Here is a 20,200-nt window from a genome sequence, read left to right as displayed (position 1 = left end):
CATGAAAACAAGCATAAGAGAAAACATTCAAACAGGTAAAGGTGTATTTTGGTTGATAAATTCACCAGTATGTATGGAAACAATCTGAGCTTGTGATAAAAGATCCTTTTGTTGTTCCCAATCGTGAAGATCATCTCCTTGATTAATGATGAGTCTTGTGTTTTTCTTGGACTTTTTGCTGCTGTAGACAGCCAATTGGTTCAGCAGGTCATGCTGACTAACAAAGAGATTACTGAAGCCCTCATCTTCATCGTTTGCTTCATCCCTAGTGAGGCATCAAAAATGAAATTTAACCAAGAGAGTAATTGAATTTGACCAAAGCATAGAGTTATGTCACCGAATGATCGAATATTATTATACCCTGTTCTTTCAAAAAGATCAATCAGATGTCGGTTGGAGAGCTCCTCTAAAATGCCACGGGAACTCTTTTCACTTTCGCCACGAATTTGAACCCATATGTCCATAACAGCAGTTGCTCGGATCCTTTTGTTATCAGGAAAGTAGCCAAAGTCCATAAAACATTCACGTTGCTTTTCTGTCAAGCGCTTTAGGCTGACCTCCAGGCATTCAAGGATATCCTCATGATCTTTGAATATTCCTCCTCCTTGATGAAGCACTTCTGCTGTCTCTTCCCATTTCCACGTGGTTTCAAGTGAGGCCCCTATCACTTCAAGTGCTAGTGGGAGATACTTGCAGCCTTCCACTATCTGAGAGTTGATGGCATCATCATTAAGAAAACAAGGGAATGGACGCAAATCTCACATTTGGGCACTTATCATGCACAATATTACCCACCAAAAAGAGAAACAAGGTGGTCATTGTCACATGCGCCCATGCAACTGTATCAATACTGATTGGCACCCAAGCATAAATGAACACAAAATGGGCTCCCAACTCCATGAAATTTGCATTTCTGATGAGTAGATACATAAGAAATTTAGCTCATCAAAAGACCAGCTACTCCCTTTGGAGTCAAAACACTCAAACTATTTGTGTAGGTATTGGGTGCAAAAGGAGCACCACTGCCTTCTGCCTTTGCAGTTTCGTCTCTTGTTTACCATAGTGAGACAGCTAGTGCAATTATGCCAATGCCATATGTCATGCTACCTGTAAGTACTGCAAAGATACTTTTAACCACCTGATTAAATGTAACACACAAACAAAACACAGTGGGATTCTTATTTACATGAATGTCCTTAACTCCAATTACACAGAAAAATTTAGACAGTTTGACCTGAAACAAACTATTTCCTTGACTTGTATCATTCTGGCATCAGATTCGCCGGAAACTGACTGGGTGGTGCAGGCCATGCAAGCCAGTGCCCCTAATGGATTCCAGCCAGTGTTATTAAAAATGTGCCTCAAGGCACAAAAAGCGCGCCTCGCCTCAAGGCGAGGGCCATTGTACCTTGAGGCGCAGGCATAAAACGTAAAACCATCGAGGCGTACACCTCATACGCTCTGAGGCGTACGCCTCGAGGCGAGGCGTGCCTCAGGGTGAGGCGTGCACGCCTCATGTTGCTGGTCAAATGAGGGTCAAAGTCCTCATTTGACCAAAATAAAAACGTTACCCCCGACCCTAATGAGGGTCGAGGGCCCTAATTTATCTATCGCCCCTCTCTCTCGTCTCTGTCTCTCCCTCTCTCTCGCAGCCCCGCTCTCACTGTCTCTCCCTCTCTCTCGCAGCCCCGCTCTCACAGTCTCTCCCTCTCTCTCTCGTCCCTCATAGTCTCTCCCGCTCTCTCTCGTCTCTCGCAGCTCCTCTCTCTCTCGTCTCTCACACTCTCTCCCTTCTCGGCCTCCTCCTTCTCGCCGGAAGCAACCGCGACGTCGGCATCTTTTGCCAGACCCCAGGTAACCCCAACCCCCTGCCTCCCTCTCTTCAATCTCTCCAGCAGGTAGGGGCACGACCCCTGCCCTGCCTCCCTCTCGTCTCTCACACAAGGTATTATCTCTTTACTGTACAATGTACACTTTCTCAAAATGCCAGCTTGTAGATTTCTTTACGAATTAAATTGTATTTATTTTACATATTGCAGTTGTATATAGGTATTTTAGCCATTTTTTTCTTATCATAGGTATTATTCTTTTTATTTTTATTGTGATTTCATTCTTTCAAGAGAGTTTGTCTGTTTTTATCTTATTTTGTTTTTAACTGTTGTAATGGATCTTATAAGCATGACCTGATCGTTCTATAAATTAGAAACCATTTGGGGTTCAAACTTGCAACGTCCCAACACAATGCCGGCAGCCCCCCCAAAAAAAATCTTCCGGGGGGCACTGCCCCCCTACAACCCCCCGCCAGGGGCACCCCCCCCCCCCCCCCCGACCCGCACCAGGGGGAGCCCCCAGACCCCCATACTGCAAGGGGAAAAACTCTTAATCTTTGCATTGTAACTGTCTTTTATTTCATAAAATTTGTTTATATTTGAATTGACCTTATGTATTCACATTCATTGAGGTCGGAGTTGCAACTTCAATGCTTACTACATGTGTAATCTGGTAGGGTTTACTTAGCTTTGCCCATGATCTGTTATCATTCACATTGAATCTTTGCAAGTCAGCCCATGATCTGTTATCATTTACATTGAATATTTTCCCATTTACTTAGCTTTGCCATGATATGTTATCATTCATATTGAATACATTGTTAGTTTTTTCTATATTCTCCTTTTAGTGGCAAGTAATTCAAATTGGTTCCTAAATAAAAAAAATTAAACTAATAATTTTCTAGTTCTCACTGACCTCATGTGGTTGTGTTTCCATTAGTTTTCAATATATATATATATATATATATATATATATATTGATTCTTATTGAATATAAATCTAATTTTTTTTGTTAATATATATTTTGTTATATGTATTTTTGCAGTTGAACAATGAGAGAAGATGTAGGATGCGATCATGAAGTTAAAGTTCCAAATCCCACTAAAGATCTCAAACTCGTAGGACATATAATTTGCAATTACTATCATAAACAGGCTACAAAAGGCATCTATAGGTTAAAGCATCACTTAGTTGGCATAAAACATGGTGTAAGCATCTATGAAGCAGTTCCACCTGATGTGAAAAGATTTTTTCAGAATCATCTAAAGGATCGGAAGCAAAAGAAACAAGAGGAAGAACAAAACAAGTTGGATATCGAAAGAAGTGTTTATTTTGGATCATCAACCGACGATAATGTGAATAAAGAAACCAGTGGATCATGTAGTGATGCAAAAACAAACACAGGTGGTCTTATGGACCTTTTTGTGAACAAAGAAGAACGACAAACCACAATAAACACTGCTTTCAAAAGGGATGAAAAAAAAATGCATGTCGTGCCATTGGTAGATTTTTTTATGCAAATGCCTTATCATTTAATCTTTGCAACTGTCCATATTTTGGTGCAATGGTAGAAGCTATTGCAAATTATGGGCGAGGGTTCAAATCACCTTCTTATCACGAGATCAGAACGTGGATTTTGAATGACGAGGTTTATTGTACTCACGAAATTTTAAAAAAGTTCAAAAAGGAATGGCCAAAAGTTAGTTGCAGCATTATGGCAGATGGTTTGACAGATGGAAAAGGAAGAAACTTAATTAATTTTCTTGTAAACAGCTCATCTGGGACAGTATTTTTAAAGTCCGTTGACATCAACGACATGAAAAAAAATAGTGCAAATTTGTGTAAGTTGTTTGAAAAAGTTGTTAAAGAAGTTGGTGAAAGTAATATGGTGCAATTCATTACAGATAATGCACCAAATTATGTGGCAGCTGAGAATATGTTAACAGCAGAAAAAACATGTTTTTGAACACCATGTGCAACGCATTGCTTGGATCTTATGTTAAAAGATAGTGAAAAGATATCAATTTTTAAAGATATAGTGAAAAAGGCAAAAACAATTACAATATACATTTATAATCATGTATGGGTATTAAATTTAATGAGAAAGTTCACAAAGAAGAAAGAACTTCTATATCCAGTCGTCACTCGTTTTGCCACAACATATCTCATACTTCATAGTATTGGATGTTATAAGAAAGAGTTAAAGTCGACGTTCTTATCTTCAAATTTTAGATCATCTAATTACTATAAGAAATCTCATACTAAAAACATTTCTTATATTGTTCTTAATGATCATAAGTTTTGGGCTGACATATCATATGCAATTAAAGCTACACTGTCTCTCGTGAGAGTATTGCAATTAGTTGATGCAGATGAACCTGCTATAAAAATTTTGTATGAGGCAATGGATAGAACAAAGGAAGAAATTGCTTCAAACCTTGACAAAGTTGAAAGAAAATATAAACCTATTTGGGATATCATTGATAGACGATGGGACTTACAACTTCATAAGCCTTTGCATGCAGCTGCCTATTATTTAAATATGCATTTTCATTATGCTGACAACTTCAACCCGGATGGAGAAGTGATGAGTGGCTTTTATGATTGTGTTGAAAAATTGGTTTCTGATGCAAATATTTGGTTGAAAATTACAACACAATCGATGCATTTAAAAAGGCAAAAGGGTTGTTTGGTAGAGAGTCAGTTGTTACAACAAGAAAATTAAAAAGTCCTGGTAAGTTTGCAATTATGTTGTTATTTGTCCATATTTTTTTACGTTTTTGTTAATTATGACATTTTTAATGTTTTTATTAATTTTTTATTGTTTTATTTGAATGCAACTGATTGGTGGAGTTCATTTGGGCACGGAAATCCTGAGTTGATGAATTTTACAATTCGAATTCTAAGTTTGGCGTGCAGTGCATCGGGCTGTGAGAGGAATTGAAGTACTTTCTCATTTGTTTGTGACTTTGTATTTTATTTTTGAAATACATTTTTATAAGTTTAATTATCTTATAATTGATTATCAATGATTTGAAATTATAGGTACATACAAAACGAAGGAATTGACTTGAACAAGAGAAGATGAATGCATTGGTTTTTGTAATATACAATCTAAAATTAAGAGAGAGAAATATAAGGAGGAGGGCTACCAAAGACCCTATACGTCTAGATCATATAGACTCAGACGATGAGTGGATTGTGGAGAAGGAAGATCCAATGTTGCCTATGTGAAAATCTCTATAAAAAGAGACTTTGTGTATAAACACAAAGCTTGAAACACAAAGGGTGCACGAAGGCACAAAGGAGAACACTCACAAGTGCACAAAAGCACGGATACACATGCACAAAGGCATGAAAAAATATAACCTTCAATATATGAAATCCCAAAAGGGGCTTTACAAAAGCATGAGAAAACCTAAAGGGGTTCACCCCTATTTATAAGATCTTGGAGGCAGGGGGGGCTCCAATACATAGGTTGGAGCCCCTCCAACTGTTAGAAATCTAGCTCTTGGAGGGGGAGCTCCATCCTATGTATTGGGGGTCCCCCCATGTCACATCAAAATAAAAAAAAGAAAAGAACAAAAAAGCAAAATACAAGAAAATAAAAGAATAGAAAAAATAAAAATACAACACATTCTCAAATGAGAATATACGTAAAACATGTGAATTTACATAAATACCCTTATCGGGCTTTTTAGATATATATTTATATATATACTTAGATAAATACATATACATATATATAAGATATATATATATGTATATGTATCTTTCTATATATAAATATATATATAAGAGACACTACATTTTAACACCCCCCCCCCCTCAAACTTAGGGTGACACAACCGATAGTTTGCCAAAAAAGAAGTTAAATATTGGAGAGCACTGTGCCTTGGTGAAGAAGTCTGACAATTGATATTCTGATGTAACGTAAGGAAGGTCAATAGTTCTTCTTAAATATTCTTCACGAACATAGTGGCAGTCCATTTCGATATGCTTTGTACGCTCGTAAAATGTGTGATTTTTGGCAATGTAGATTGCACTTTTATTATCACAACATAATTTTGTGGGCCCTTGAACTTGAATATTCATATCTTCCAACAAGCTGCGAATCCAAACAATCTCCATGGTGGTAAACGACATGGCTCTATACTCAGCTTCAGTGGAGGAAAGCGATACTTTCTGTTGCTTCTTGCATCTCCAAGAAAATAATGATTCACCTAAAAAATACAAAAACTAGTGGTGGAGTGACGGTTATTTGGGCCACCCCCCAATCAGAGTCAGTATAAGCAATTAAACTTAATTCAGAAGAAGAAGATAGAAATACTTCCTTGTTTATTGTACCCTTTATGTATCTGATGATGCGAAGAATGACGCTCATATGGACTGAAGTAGGTGCATGTTGAAATTGACTGGCAACATGTACCGCATGAGAAATGCCAGGCCTAGTAACACTGAGATACGTTAGGGATCCAACCAATTGCCTGTAAGGTGTGGGATCTTTTAGAAGAATGTCGTCATCAATTTTCATCTTTGTGTTAAAACGTGATGGCCTCCATGCTAACCTGCGCACGTTCACCTATGCAAGAGGAAGAAAGAAAAGTAATACGAAAGAAAAGAGACTGCAGTTTCACGCCAGAACCACACAGTGTGTTTTTCATAGTATTAGCGTATAAATATATTACTAATACAATTTTAGGGTACGAAAATACCCTTTAATAAAAAGGACAAATACAACATTACTGGAAAAGGTCCAGTATACAAGCTGGGTCTGGTACTGCCCAAACCCGACTTGGATCCAAGATCCAATAGCGTCTTCTTTTCATCCTCCCTCAAGTTGTACATGGTCCTGGATCATGAACAACTTGCCTTTCAACATCCAAAATTTGTCCTTTGTCAACCCTTTGGTGAATATATCTGCAACTTGTTCTTCAATTCGCACAAAGGCAGGTTCAATCTCTTTTTCTTCGACCTTTTTCCTGACAAAATGTTGGTCCATCTCAATGTGCTTTGCTCGGCCATGATAAATAGGGTTAAAGGACATGTTAATAGCACTTTGATTGTCACATAACAATAGTGATCGTGCAATTGGTTCTCCCATGTCCGCTAGGAGATGTCTTACCCATGTAGCCTCAGCGATAGCAGCGTCCATTGACCTGTATTCAGCCTCTGTACTTGACCTAGCAATGGCCTTTTGCTTTCTACTACTCCAAGTGATCATGTTCGATCCAATAAAACCACAATAACCAGACATTGATCGTCGCTCATCTGGATCACCCGCCCAATCAGCATAAATAGTAATTTCATGTGCACCTTGATTTGATTCGCTTTTTCTATACACCAACCCATCACCAACCGTCCCCTTTAGATATCGTAGTATCCGCTTAACTGCCTCCATGTGTGGTATATGATGTTGATGCATAAATTGAGACACTTGATTAACCGAATACACTATGTCAGGTCTAGTAAAAGTCAGGTATTGCAGCATGCCAACTATGCTACGATATCTAGTAGGATCTCCATATAAATCCACTTCTTCAGAACTTAGTTTTTGATGAATGATGCTTGGAGTTGCCAACGGCTTATAATCCTTCATGCCTGCCCTACTAAGAATATCCATCGTGTACTTGTGTTGAGTAAGAGTAAGTGTATTGTCCATTTTATCAACTTCAACTCCAAGAAAATAGCGCAGATCTCCCAAATCTTTCATTTTGAATATCTTATTTAATAACTTCTTTACTTTCTCAATATGATCTCTGCAGTTCCCTGTGACAATGATATCATCTACATATATCAATAGAAGAGTGGTGACATCTCGTCCCTTATAAATGAATAATGAGTGATCTAGAAGAGACCGAGAGAAACTGTGCTTCTGTATCTCCAGTGAAAAACTCTTGAACCAAGACCGAGAGGCCTGCTTCAATCCATAGAGTGCTCTTTTCAACTTGCACACATATTGATTGGCATCTTCTTAAAATATGTAATCTCATATAATATCTCATATGTAATCTCATAGACATGTAATGTTTTATCTCCTTTCTAGTTAGGATTTTTCGTTTAATTAATTCTAGTTAAAATACAACTAGAATTAGCCAAACCAGTCCATCATTGGACTGATTTGGCCTTACCTTTTTGACTAGTCAAAAAGGTACCTTTTTGACCAAGTCAAAAAGGTAAATCCAAAAAGAGCTGTTGGACTCCCCAACAGCTCTATTAGAGCCGTTGGAGAGTCCAACAGTTCTTTAAGGCTTCTCTCTACCTCTCTATAAATATGGGGCTATTCCCCTTGTAAATACTTACTCTTGTTTTGGGTTTTTATCTCAAATCAATAAAATTGTTTATTTTTCATTTTTACACCTGTTTCGGGTTGTGTGTATTATTAAGTTCTCTTTGTGAACCTTTGTGGTTCTTATGATGTATTTGTGAGAACTTGTTGAGAGACATTTGTTGTAGCGTATTTTTCACTTTCTTACATGGTATCAGAGCAAGGTCGGTGGACGTGTATTGGGAAGCGTGTCATGCAACTACTCTTCAAGAAAGTGAAGTCTCTTTGAAGGAGTGCTCGTGTGTAGCCTTGAAGGGCGTGAAAGGCTACTTATTTTCGATCTTTGTGGTTAAAATATTCCTCTTCCCACTTGCTTTTCTTCTTCCCCTCTCATTCCCAAGCTTGTAAAATGGATGACAATGATAATGTCACCATTAAGTCCATAAAACTCAACGATTCAAACTATGTAACATGGGCTTCAATCATGAAGCATCTTATTTGGAGAAAGGGTCTATGGGGCTTAGTTGATGGAACCGATAAGGAACCTAAACTAACGCTCACTAAAGAAGAAGGTGGAAGAGAAGTACCTCTTTCGGAGGTGGAAAAAACTAAGGCCATCTCCACATATGAAAAGGAATGGAAAGAATGGAGAATGGGTCACGCCAAGATCATGTCTTGGCTAATTTCTAGTGTAGACATAAAGAAGTGTTCAAGTCTCGCAAAATTTGAACATGCTAATGATGCGTGAGAATATCTTAAGAGAATGTATTCTCTTAAAGATATTGCTCATATATGTAACTTACAAGAAAAGGTTCGGAATATGGTTAAAGGAGAGAGAAGTATTAGAGAATACTACAATAGCTTATCCGAACTATGGGAAGAGTTGGCTCTTCTTGAACCAAAGTGGCATTGTCCACAAGACATTGAGCTTCGCCAAAATCAAGTAAATGCGGAGCATTTTTTTCAATTTATAAATGGGTTGAGACCCGAATTTGAATCAACCAAGTCCGCTCTTCTACATCGGGGAAATGTTCCCTCTATTGAAGATACCATTGAAGAGCTAAGTATGGAAGAAAATAGACTCAAGAAACGAGTCGACAAAAGCGATGATGATACAGTTTTAGCTGTATCTAGACCAGGTAATCACATTCGCACATACAAACCTCCACATATTGGGAGAATAAACAATGAAAGACAAGGAGGTGATTTTGAAATGAGAAAAGTTATTTGTTATTACTGTCATGAACCCGGACATGTTAAAACTTACTGTCCAAAGTTGAAAAAATCTTATGAGAAGAAGGTAGTTGTTGTTGAATCAAAAGAATCAAATGAGACATCCATTGGAAACATGTCCCTGTCTCAGCTGGTGGAGGCTCTACAACCTCTTCTTAAAGGAACTTCTACCTCAGCTGGAGTTGCGATCTCTTCTGTTGGCACCTCCGATCCAGGTAAACCCCTATGGCTTCTTGACTCTGGTGCTTCTTTTCACATGACACCAAATTTAAAATTATTGTCGCATTGTTATGACTCAAGTGGATCGAGTGTTTTTACTGCAGATGGAACATCCCTTGAGATAAAAGGAATAGGAAATTTCGAAAATAACTCTCAAAACTCAAAAGGATTTTGTGTTCCAAAGATTAGATATATCCCCAAACTTAATCTAAATCTCTTATCTGTTTCTCAATTAACTGATCATGGGTGTAATGTTTCTTTCTCTTCTCATGATTGTCAAGTACAGGATCACCAATCAGGGAAGCTGATTGGGGAAGGCCATAGAGAAGGAGGCTTATATTACATGGATTTTTTGGAATTACCCAAGAAAATATTATGCTGCAATGTTCAAAAAGTAGGCTTGGATCTTTTACACCAAAGATTTGGTCACCCTTGTATATCCAAGCTTCAGTACTTTCCAAAGATGGAAAAATTTTGTAATTTTGAAACTTTCACTTGTGAAAAATGTATTCTTGGAAAAATGAAACGACTAGCATTTCAAGAAAGAACTTTTGTCTCCACTCGACCACTTGAATTAATTCACTCTGATGTTTGGGGTCCTGCACCAGTTATGTCAAAAGGTGGGTTTTTATACTACGTAATTTTTGTGGATGACTTTACACGATATACCTGGATTTACTTTCTCAAACACAAATTTGAAGTGTTCTCTTTTTTTCAAATATTTCATAATATGGTCAAAAATCAATTTAAAAATGATATTTCAATATTTCGCACTGATTTAGGGGGAGAATTTTTATCAACTGAATTTAAAGAATACTTGAACTTACATGGAATTTCACACCAAAAATCTTGTCCCTATACCCCTCAATAAAATGGGTTAGCTGAGAGAAAACACAGACACATTATAGAAACAACTAGAACACTACTTATCACACATCAAGTTCCTAAAGTTTTTTGGGCCGAAGCTATTTTAATTGTTGTGTATCTTATTAATAGGATGCCCTCATCCTCAATAAAGAATATTTCTCCTACTGAAAAGCTTTATAAACAAAAACCTGATTATTCTAGACTTGAGGGTGTTTGGGTGCAAGTGCTTTGTTTTTACAGATAAGAATGATAAATTCTCTCCCCGTGCTATACCCTGTACTTTTTTAGGATATACAAATAATAAAAAAGGATACAGATGTTTTGACCCTAAAAACAACAAGTTATACGTTTCAAGGAATGTATCCTTTCTAGAAAATGAAAGTTTTTTTGAAAACAAAAATTCTACTGAAATAGATGAGTATTCCTTCTTGTTGGATCTAGTTCCAAATGATAGTGAAAGAGAAATTGATCTAGATGATCAGATGGATGTGATTAATTCTGATCCTCATAGAAATAGTCAAGATTGTATTCAATACTCTAGACGAGAAAATTTAGAAAGACAGTGTGCCCTGGATAAATACACAAGGGAACATGAATCTGCCTCTTCATTTAGAAAATCCACTAGGATCTCGAGGGTTTCTGCAAAGTTTGTGTCATATCAGTCTTTTTCACCAAAACATCAAGCATTTATTGCTCTAATTCATTCCTACGAAGAACCTCCCAGTTATGATATAGCCAAGGATCAACCAGAATGGGTCAAGGCTATGAAAGTCGAATTAGAAGCCTTAGAAAAAGCAAATACTTGGACCATTCAAGACCATCCTCCAAACAACAAGAAACCTATTGGTTGTCGCTGGGTGTACATGGTGAAAACCAAGAGTGATGGCACTCTTGAAAGATTCAAGGCCCGGTTGGTGGCAAAAGGCTATTCTCAAGAATATGGAATAGACTATGAAGAGACCTTTGCCCCAGTAGCTAGAATAATCATTGTTAGAATCCTAATAGCTCTTGCATCAATAAAGGGATAGCATATCTTTCAAATGGATGTTAAAAATGCTTTTCTAAATGGAACTTTAGCTGAAGAAGTATACATGGACCCACCACCAGGAATGAATATACCTAAAGGAAAAACACTTCGCCTAAACAAGGCTTTATATGGTCTCAAGCAAGCTCCAAAAGCTTGGTATGATAAGTTTAGTAAGGTTATGCTTGATTTTTGTTTTCGATTTTGTCTTACTGACACAGCTTTGTTTGTTAAAAATTCTGATGCAGGTATTATCATCCTTCTACTCTATGTTGACGACATGATCATCACTGGAAGTGATAAACATGGAGTTTATGATATTAAAAAAATTTTCAAAACACATTTTGAAATGAGTGATTTGGGTTTTTTGAAATATTTTCTTGGTATAGAAGTTGCCTACTCACCTAGAGGTTATTTGCTAACTCAATCTAAATTTGCATTAGATATTGTTGTCAGGTCAGGTATTTCAGATGAAAGACATGTTGATACTCCTGAGATTGTGAATGTCAAAATGAAGATTGATGATGGAGAGTCACTCGAGAATCTGACTCCGTATAGGCAACTTGTTGGGGCTCTATCGTATCTATCTATCACAAGACCTGACATTACACATGCGGTCCATACAGCCAGTCAATTTCAACATGCTCCAACTTCTGTTCATATGGGAGTAGTTTTGCGTATTATTAGATATATCAAAAATTCTATTTCTCGAGGATTATTTTTATCCGCTTCCTCTAACTTAGAATTTCCTGCTTATACTGATGCAGATTGGGGTGGTGATCCAAATGACCGCCACTCAACTACAGGTTTTTGTGTCTTTTTAGGAGAATCCTTGGTGACTTGGCGATGTAAGAAGCAACAAAAGGTCTCTCTCTCGTCAACTGAAGCTGAATATAGGGCAATGGCTACAACTACTATGGAATTAGTCTAGCTTCGACGTCTACTTTCCGATATGGGAGTTGAAAGTCCAAAAGCATCAAATCTGTGTTGTGACAACAAGAGCTCTATCTATATTGCAAGCAATCGGACATTTCATGAACGCACCAAGCATATAGAAATGGATTGCCATTATGTTCGAGAGGAATTTTTGCGTGGCACTATCAAACTTCCCTATGTTGCTTCAGAATATCAGCTGGCCGATTTCTTCACCAAGCCTCTCGCTGCTCCTAGGTTTCACTTTCTCTTAGGCAAACTTTTGGTTATCCAACCGTAAGTTTGAGGGGGAGTGTTAAAATATGTAATCTCATATAATATCTCATATGTAATCTCAAAGACATGTAATGTTTTATCTCCTTTCTAGTTAGGATTTTTCGTTTAATTAATTCTAGTTAAAATACAACTAGAATTAGCCAAACCAGTCCATCATTGGACTGATTTGGCCCTTACCTTTTTGACTAGTCAAAAAGGTACCTTTTTTACCAAGTCAAAAAGGTAAATCCAAAAAGAGCTGTTGGACTCCCCAACAGCTCTATTAGAGCCGTTGGAGAGTCCAACAGCTCTTTAAGGCTTCTCTCTACCTCTCTATAAATATGGGGCTATTCCCCTTGTAAATACTTACTCTTGTTTTGGGTTTTTATCTCAAATCAATAAAATTGTTTATTTTTCATTTTTATACCCGTTTTGGGTTGTGTGTATTCTTAAGTTCTCTTTGTGAACCTTTGTGGTTCTTATGATGTATTTGTGAGAACTTGTTGAGAGACATTTGTTGTAGCGTATTTTTCACTTTCTTACAATCCAGTGGGTTGTTCCATATAAACTTCTTTGTTTAGATCCCCATGTAAAAAGGCATTTTTGACATCTAGTTGACTTAATGTCCATCCATGTTCAATGGCTAGACTCAATACAGTACGAATGGTCCCCATCTTAACAACAGGGTTGAAGGTTTCATCAAAGTCCTGTCCTTGTTCTTGTGTAAATCCTTTGGCTACAAGTCTAGCTTTATACCTTTCAATGCTCCCATCTGGTTTATATTTTATCTGGTACACCCACTTGGACCCAACCACATTTTTATTTAGTGGTCTAGGCACAACTTCCCATGTACCACATTCATGTAAGGATTTCATTTCCTCATTCATCGCTTCAACCCATTTTCTAGAGTTTGCAGTTTGATAAAAAGAGGCTCATCCTCTTTGTTTACGAACGTTAGGAACAATTGAAAATCCAAAGAAAATTTCATATAGCTCACCCACCTTTCAAGTGGATGTCGAGTCCGAGTAGATCTTCTAACATCCAACCAAGGTTTTAAAACCCGTGACTCGGAACTCAACTCGTTCTTTATTGACTCGTGACTCGGCGGGTCAACTCGGTGACTCGGACCGGGTTTTGTTAACTTTTGATTTTAAAAGAAAAACAATATATAATTTGTCTGAAACCATGCTTTTGAGTAAACATAGTCTCCAAATGTCTGTAAGAATATAAAAACAACTGCAAAAAGCTATAGATGTTTGCTTGAATAATTGAATTTGATATCTATACAAGCACTTTGACTAATTCATGACTTGAATTAGAGGATTTGGTCACCATGAGTTCAGTCTGCTACTACCTAAGGTTCCTAAAATGGCCAATCATATATGCTAGCTTGTTTTAAAAGTTTCAATTCCCTCTCTAACAAATCCATAAATGAAAAACAGGGATATATGTGCATATTGAAAGTTTACAGAATGCCCAATATCAACATAAATAAGCAATTTTCTCATGTATAAAACTATGCAGGAAATATATTAATGGCACAACTATAAAAAGACTACTAATATTTGAATATGTACAATGCTTGTTCACATAACAAATGGATGATGAAACATAAATGTGACTTCCCATAGGCTAGGTTGACCCGCCATATATAGTGAGAATCATTTCTTTAAAATATTTTGCTAGAATAAGTTGATAACACAGGGTGAAGAGTAGTTCGAACAACATGGCGATTTTATTCTATGGATTTAAATGCTTTTTTATCTTTAAATGATTTTTATTTTCTTTTTTATACAAAATCTGGGGGTAACCCTTGTTAAAATATATGTACTTATATATTTCGAAACTGTAATTTGAAACTCAAAAAACAAATTTCAAACATCCCAAAACTTGCCCAAGTCAGGCCGAGTCAAGCCTTAGTTTTGGCAAACCGAGTTTGCCTTGCCGAGTTGACTCGCTGGAGGGGCGAGCCGAGCCGAGTCAGCCGAGTCAACGAGTTGACTCGGCGAGTTTTAAAACACTGCATCCAACATCTGTGGAACAAAGGTAGGGGAACCAATGTCAGTGCAAGAAAAAGACGGAGGTTCCTTCTCTCGTTGTGTGTAGACAACACCCTTATACCTCCTTAATTCCAAATTTTGAGTATTAACCTCCTCGGGTTGAATTGCATCTACTGATTCCTCGCATGTCTCTTTCTGAATGCAGTCTATAGGGCAAGCATCTCTACTATTGGAAAAGAGTTCTGAGTTTAACCATGGGTAGTAAACCTCAACATTGTGACTTGGATTAGTAGCATTGTGACTTGGATTAGTAGACTGGCTATCAAAGTTCATCTCATCAAAAACAACATTCCTCGATATTTTGACTCGTTTGTTCAGTAGATCATAGCACCTATAACCCTTGTAGTCTTCAGCATATCCCACAAACCTACACTTCAAGGCTTTGTCCTGAAACTTATGTCTCAATGAGCTGTCAATATGAACATAACAAACAGATCCAAAAACCCACAATTCGTGATAATTGGGATGTATACCAAACAGAGAGAAATATGAAGACATGTTCTCTAAAATGGTCATGGGCAGCTCACATGAACGGTGGATTGAAAAGCTTTGGTCCATAGGGTAATAGGGAGATTACTACCATGCATCATGCTCATTGCACTCTCAACAATATGTCGATGCTTCCTCTCAGCAATCCCGTTTTGTTGAGGCGTATGTGGGCAAGACACTCTTCTCTTTATTCCATTAAGTTGGAGGAAATTAACAAAGTCACTAGAAGAGAATTCTCTGTAAAAGTATCTTCTACAAGAAACTAATAACAATATTACAATATTTTTGGAAACAAATGCGTACACATACGCACAACAAGAACACTTCAAACACTTTGTGCACAAAAAGCACAACACAAACTCACAAATGCGCAAAAGCATACCCAAGAGTCATAAGATTGAAAAGGTGCTTGGGCTATAATCCCAAAAGCATGAAAAATACACAAGGAGAGAGCCCCTACCCTTATGAATAACTTGAAATTCCCATGTCTTAGCTTTTTTCAGAGCTCTAAGTTCACTTTTCATCGCAACTATCCATTCAGAACTTTTACTAGCTTCCGCAAAGTTTCCAGGTTCTACGTATGAGTGAATGACACTAAGACATGCTCTATATCTAGGTGAAAAAGAATCATATGATATGAACCTAGAGGGTGCTTTTCTATGTCTTTTGGTTCTACGAAGATCTTCCTCACCTTGAGGAATAGTCTGACTATCATCATATCTTTCAAGAGCACTTCTAAAAGTGCTCCTATCTCTATGAGTATAGGTGATGGGATCTCTAGATAGCCCTTCATCAATAGATTGGTGAGCGGAGTAAAGTGGAGAAATGATTTCCTCAATATCAATATCACTTGAGTCATTCTGATTTGACTCATCATCACTAGAATCATCATCTTTGGCTAATAGTTCAAACAAAAAAAGAATAATCAACATTTTCATTATGTAATTCTGGACTTTCAAAACCACTAAGATTTTCCAAAAAACTCACATTTCTAGAAACATAAAGTTTGTCATTTTTAATGTCATAACATCGAAAACCCTTATGGGTTTCGGAATAACCAAGAAAGGCACACGGAATGGCCTTTGAAGAAAGCTTATCATTTTTATCTGTAAGGACAAAGCACTTACATCCAAACACCCTTAACCTGTTGTAATCAGGTTCTTTTTCATACAATTTTTCAAAAGGAGAAATTTTACTTAAATTCTTCGATGGAGTTTATGAGATATACCGAGGTAAGGGCGGCTTCAGCCCATAATTTCTTTGGAATGTTTTGCGAAATGAAGGTTCTAGTTGTTTCAATAATATGCTTATGCTTCCGTTCGGCTAACCCATTTTGTTGTGGGGTTTTCGGGCAAGATTTCTGATAGATAATACCATAACTTTCAAGGTAACTCTTGAATTAATTTGAAAGGTATTCACCACCAGAGTCAGACCTAAGAATTTTTAAACTTCCATTAAATTGATTTAAAATCATCATATGAAACGTTTTAAACATTGAAAAAACTTCATGTTTATGTTTAAGAAAGTATATCCAACAAAACCTAGTGTAATCATCCACGAAAATAACATAATACGAGAATCCTCTTTTAGATATCACAGGAGTGGGTCCCCATACATCGGAATGAACAATTTCAAAGGGCTTTGTTGAAGACATGGATCTTTGAGAAAAATGTAGACTTTTCATTTTCCCCAAAATACAATCATTACAAACAAAATCTCCTTTACAAAGATGTTTAATAAAAGGCAAATAAGAGATTTTAACAATGTTGGGATGTCCCAGTCTTTTATGTCATACATGAATATCTTTGTTTTGAACAACATTACAAAATTGATTCTTGGAAACTTGAAGAAAGTCAACGTAGTAGAGTTCGCCTCTCCTAGAGCCTTCCCCAATCAATCTCCCGGACTGGCGATCCTGTGAATCCAACATTTATCAGAAGTGAATTTTACATCGCAACCATGATCCGAGAGTTGAGAGACCGAAAGTAAATTTAAATTTAATTTTGGTATAAGACGAATTTTAGGGATAAAAAAATCTTGTTTTTCAAAATTTCCTATTCCTTTAATTTCAAGAAGTGTTTCATCCGTCGTTGAGACAAAAGATGAAAGAGGGTTTTTAGAAAATTCGGAAAGGGAGCAAACGCTTGGAGTAATATGAAAAAATGTGCCAGAATCTAAAAGCCAAGATATCTTACCGGAAGGTGAAGAGGTAGACATAGCGGCTCCGGAAGTTTCTCCCTTGAGAAGAGGTTGCAAAGCTTCTACAATTTGATGAAGAGAAAGAGACCCATTTGACGATGATGGTCGTTCCTCTTGTTGAGATGTCATGGCCATAGCAAGTATTTTCTTTCATTTTGGGCATATAGGTTTAATGTGCCCCGGTTCTTTACAAAAATAACATGTAAGCTTGCTATAGTCCTTCTTTACACCTTGACCAATTGAATTTTGATTCTTGAAGTGAGGAGGCTTATAAGTTTTCAAATTGCTCCCCGGTCTTGATACGGCATTAGCATCTTTATTTTCTTCATTACTTGAAGTAGCAAGAACACTTGAATTGTTTTTGCTAAAGTTCATACGAGTTTCCTCCCCACTTAGCTTTGTAATGACATCTTCAAGAGAGGGGGAAACGAAGGAGGAAAGGAGAGAAGACCGAATTTGCTTGAACTCGGGTCTAAGGCTATTCAAAAAATTAAAAAAATGGTCATCTTCCAATTGTTTGTATCTAAAAGCTCAATAGCTTCTCCGCTCCACTTAGGCTCAAGCTTTGCGAGTTCAACACATATGGACGACAAATCTGCAAAGTATTCCCTTATGGACATCTCATTTTGTTGAAGGGTCAAAGCCCTTTTTTGGAGATAATACTTGTGTGACAAGTCTCTTGACGTGTACATTTTTTCTAGATAATGCCAAACTTCTGATGCTTTCTTGAATTTAATAATGTTGGCATTTATCTTTGTTTCAACCGATAAAAATATCCAAGAAAGAATCTTGAAATTTTTCATTTCTCATTCTTCATGTTTCTTGGAGTATTCCTCAAGAGCTTTGTTCCTCTCTTCTCCTTCGAGAATTTTGATTTCGCCTCTCTCTACCAAAGTAATCATTGGTTCGGGTTCCGGTGTAGAACCAAGACCGTATCCCCAAAGACCCTTACCTTTTATTTGAGCTTCCATGTTCCCGACCCAAACATGATAGTTTGAGCCATTCAATTTGAAGCCAAGAGAGAAATGGGAGTCTTTTTCGCCCATTAGAGAAGATAGAAGTTGGAAAAAATACGCACCTCAAGAAACTTTCACACCTTCCTTAACAAAAGACTCTCAAAATATTGCCCGAAGAAGGTTATCCACTTCAAATGCCAATAGCTTGAAGGCACGTTTTTTGAGGCACTCGAAAAATAAATAAAAGCACGAACCTCCTTCTTCAACCAAGCTCTGATACCATGTAAAAGTATCTTCAACAAGATACCTATGTCACACGGACTCGGCTAAGGAGGTGCTGCACCCGAGTCGACACGCCCCGACACGGGTGCGGACTCGGGTGCGGCTTCGGACTCGGCCCGGACTCGGTCAACGCCGAGTCGGACTCGGTCAACGAGTTCGTCTACATTTTGGACTCGGTCAACTTTGACCGAGTCCAAAAATGTCCCTAAAAAATCAAATTTTTATATTTTTTATTTAAAAAATATATATATAAAAAGAGGCACAGACTGTGACTGTGCTGCAGTCACAGACTGTGACTGTGCACAGTCACAGGCTGTGCAGTGTGCACAGTCACAGACTGTGCACAGTCTGTGACTGTGTGACTGTGCACAGTCGCACAGTCTGTGACTGTGTGACTGTGCACAGTCGCACAGTCTGTGACTGTGCCTGTGCACAGTCACACTGTGGCATTTTAAAAATAAAATAAAATAAATACATTTTGTGCATCCATGCGACTATTGAAGAAATCCAATACCTAAAGAAAAGAATGTTTCAGTTAATAAAAAGGCTTCCATCTCCATGATATTTTAAACTAGAAATTATTTAACACTTAGTAAATTTTTAGAAGATGAATCACAAAAATCTCACATAACAGGAAAAGTCAATACCGTATAAATGTTTTCAACAAGCTCAATAAAATTATAAATATATATATATATATATATATATTTTTTTTGCCGAGTCCCCGTGTCCAAAAATTTTAAAATTGTGCCGCACCCGTGTCGCACCCGCACCCGCACCCATGTGACATAGCAAGATACTAATAACAATATTCTTGAAAACAAATGCATACACATACGCACAACAAGAACACTTGAAACACTTGTGCACAAAAAGCACAACACAAACTCACAAATGCGCAAAAGCATACCCAAGAGTCATAAGATTGAAAAGGTGCTTGGGCTATAATCCCAAAAGCATGAAAAATACACAAGGGGAGAGCCCCTTTAAATAGAGGAGGTGGAGTCCTTGGAGAGGCTCCACCTCTAGCCGTTGGATCCCCTTCCAACGGTCACAAATGTGACTGTTGGAAGGGGCCCAACGACTAGATGGTGGGCCCCTCCAAGGTGCTTTCCACCTTTTACAAAAAACAACAAAAAAATAAAAATAAAAAAGAAAAGAATAAGAGGAAATTACAAAAACATATTCTAAAAAGAATATGTTGTAAAAAGACTAAACTACCCCTACAGCTAAACAGTTAGAAATATATATTTTATATATATAATAAGTAGATACATATACATATATATTAATATATGTATATGTATTGCCTTATATATATATATAATATATATATATATATATATTACATTGCATGATTAGATTACATAATTTAACATTCTCCTCCATCACATTAGAAATTGAGAATGTTGGTGAAATGATTTTTGACAAAAGCATGAAAATTTTGAAACAAGCCAAAAAACTTCTGATTTATGTTTCATGAAAAATATCCAAGTATAGCGTGAATAACTATCAATGACAATAAGATAATATCTACTACCAGAGACAGAGGCAATTAGGGTAGGGCCCTAGACATCAAAACATAT

General features: G+C 37.1%; 1 protein-coding gene across 1 annotated transcript in view; it reads right to left on the bottom strand.

The window, feature by feature from the left end:
* Window positions 1–20,200, bottom strand: part of LOC149847871 (putative disease resistance protein At5g47280) — a 53,670-nt gene that overhangs the window by 945 nt on the left and 32,525 nt on the right. Inside the window, exons 4-5 of the mRNA XM_090006508.1 lie at window positions 361–707; window positions 66–265 (exon numbers count right to left, since the gene is read on the bottom strand). Of these exons, the coding sequence (XP_089862634.1) occupies window positions 66–265; window positions 361–707 (547 nt within the window). The remainder of the gene's footprint in view (window positions 1–65; window positions 266–360; window positions 708–20,200) is intronic.

This window comes from Nuphar pumila, chromosome 1 (genome assembly GCF_984573655.1).
Source record: "Nuphar pumila chromosome 1, dmNupPumi1.hap1.1, whole genome shotgun sequence".
NCBI lineage: Eukaryota > Viridiplantae > Streptophyta > Magnoliopsida > Nymphaeales > Nymphaeaceae > Nuphar > Nuphar pumila.
Note: the sequence above shows the minus strand (reverse complement) of the source record. Positions and strands in the feature narration are given on the sequence as shown.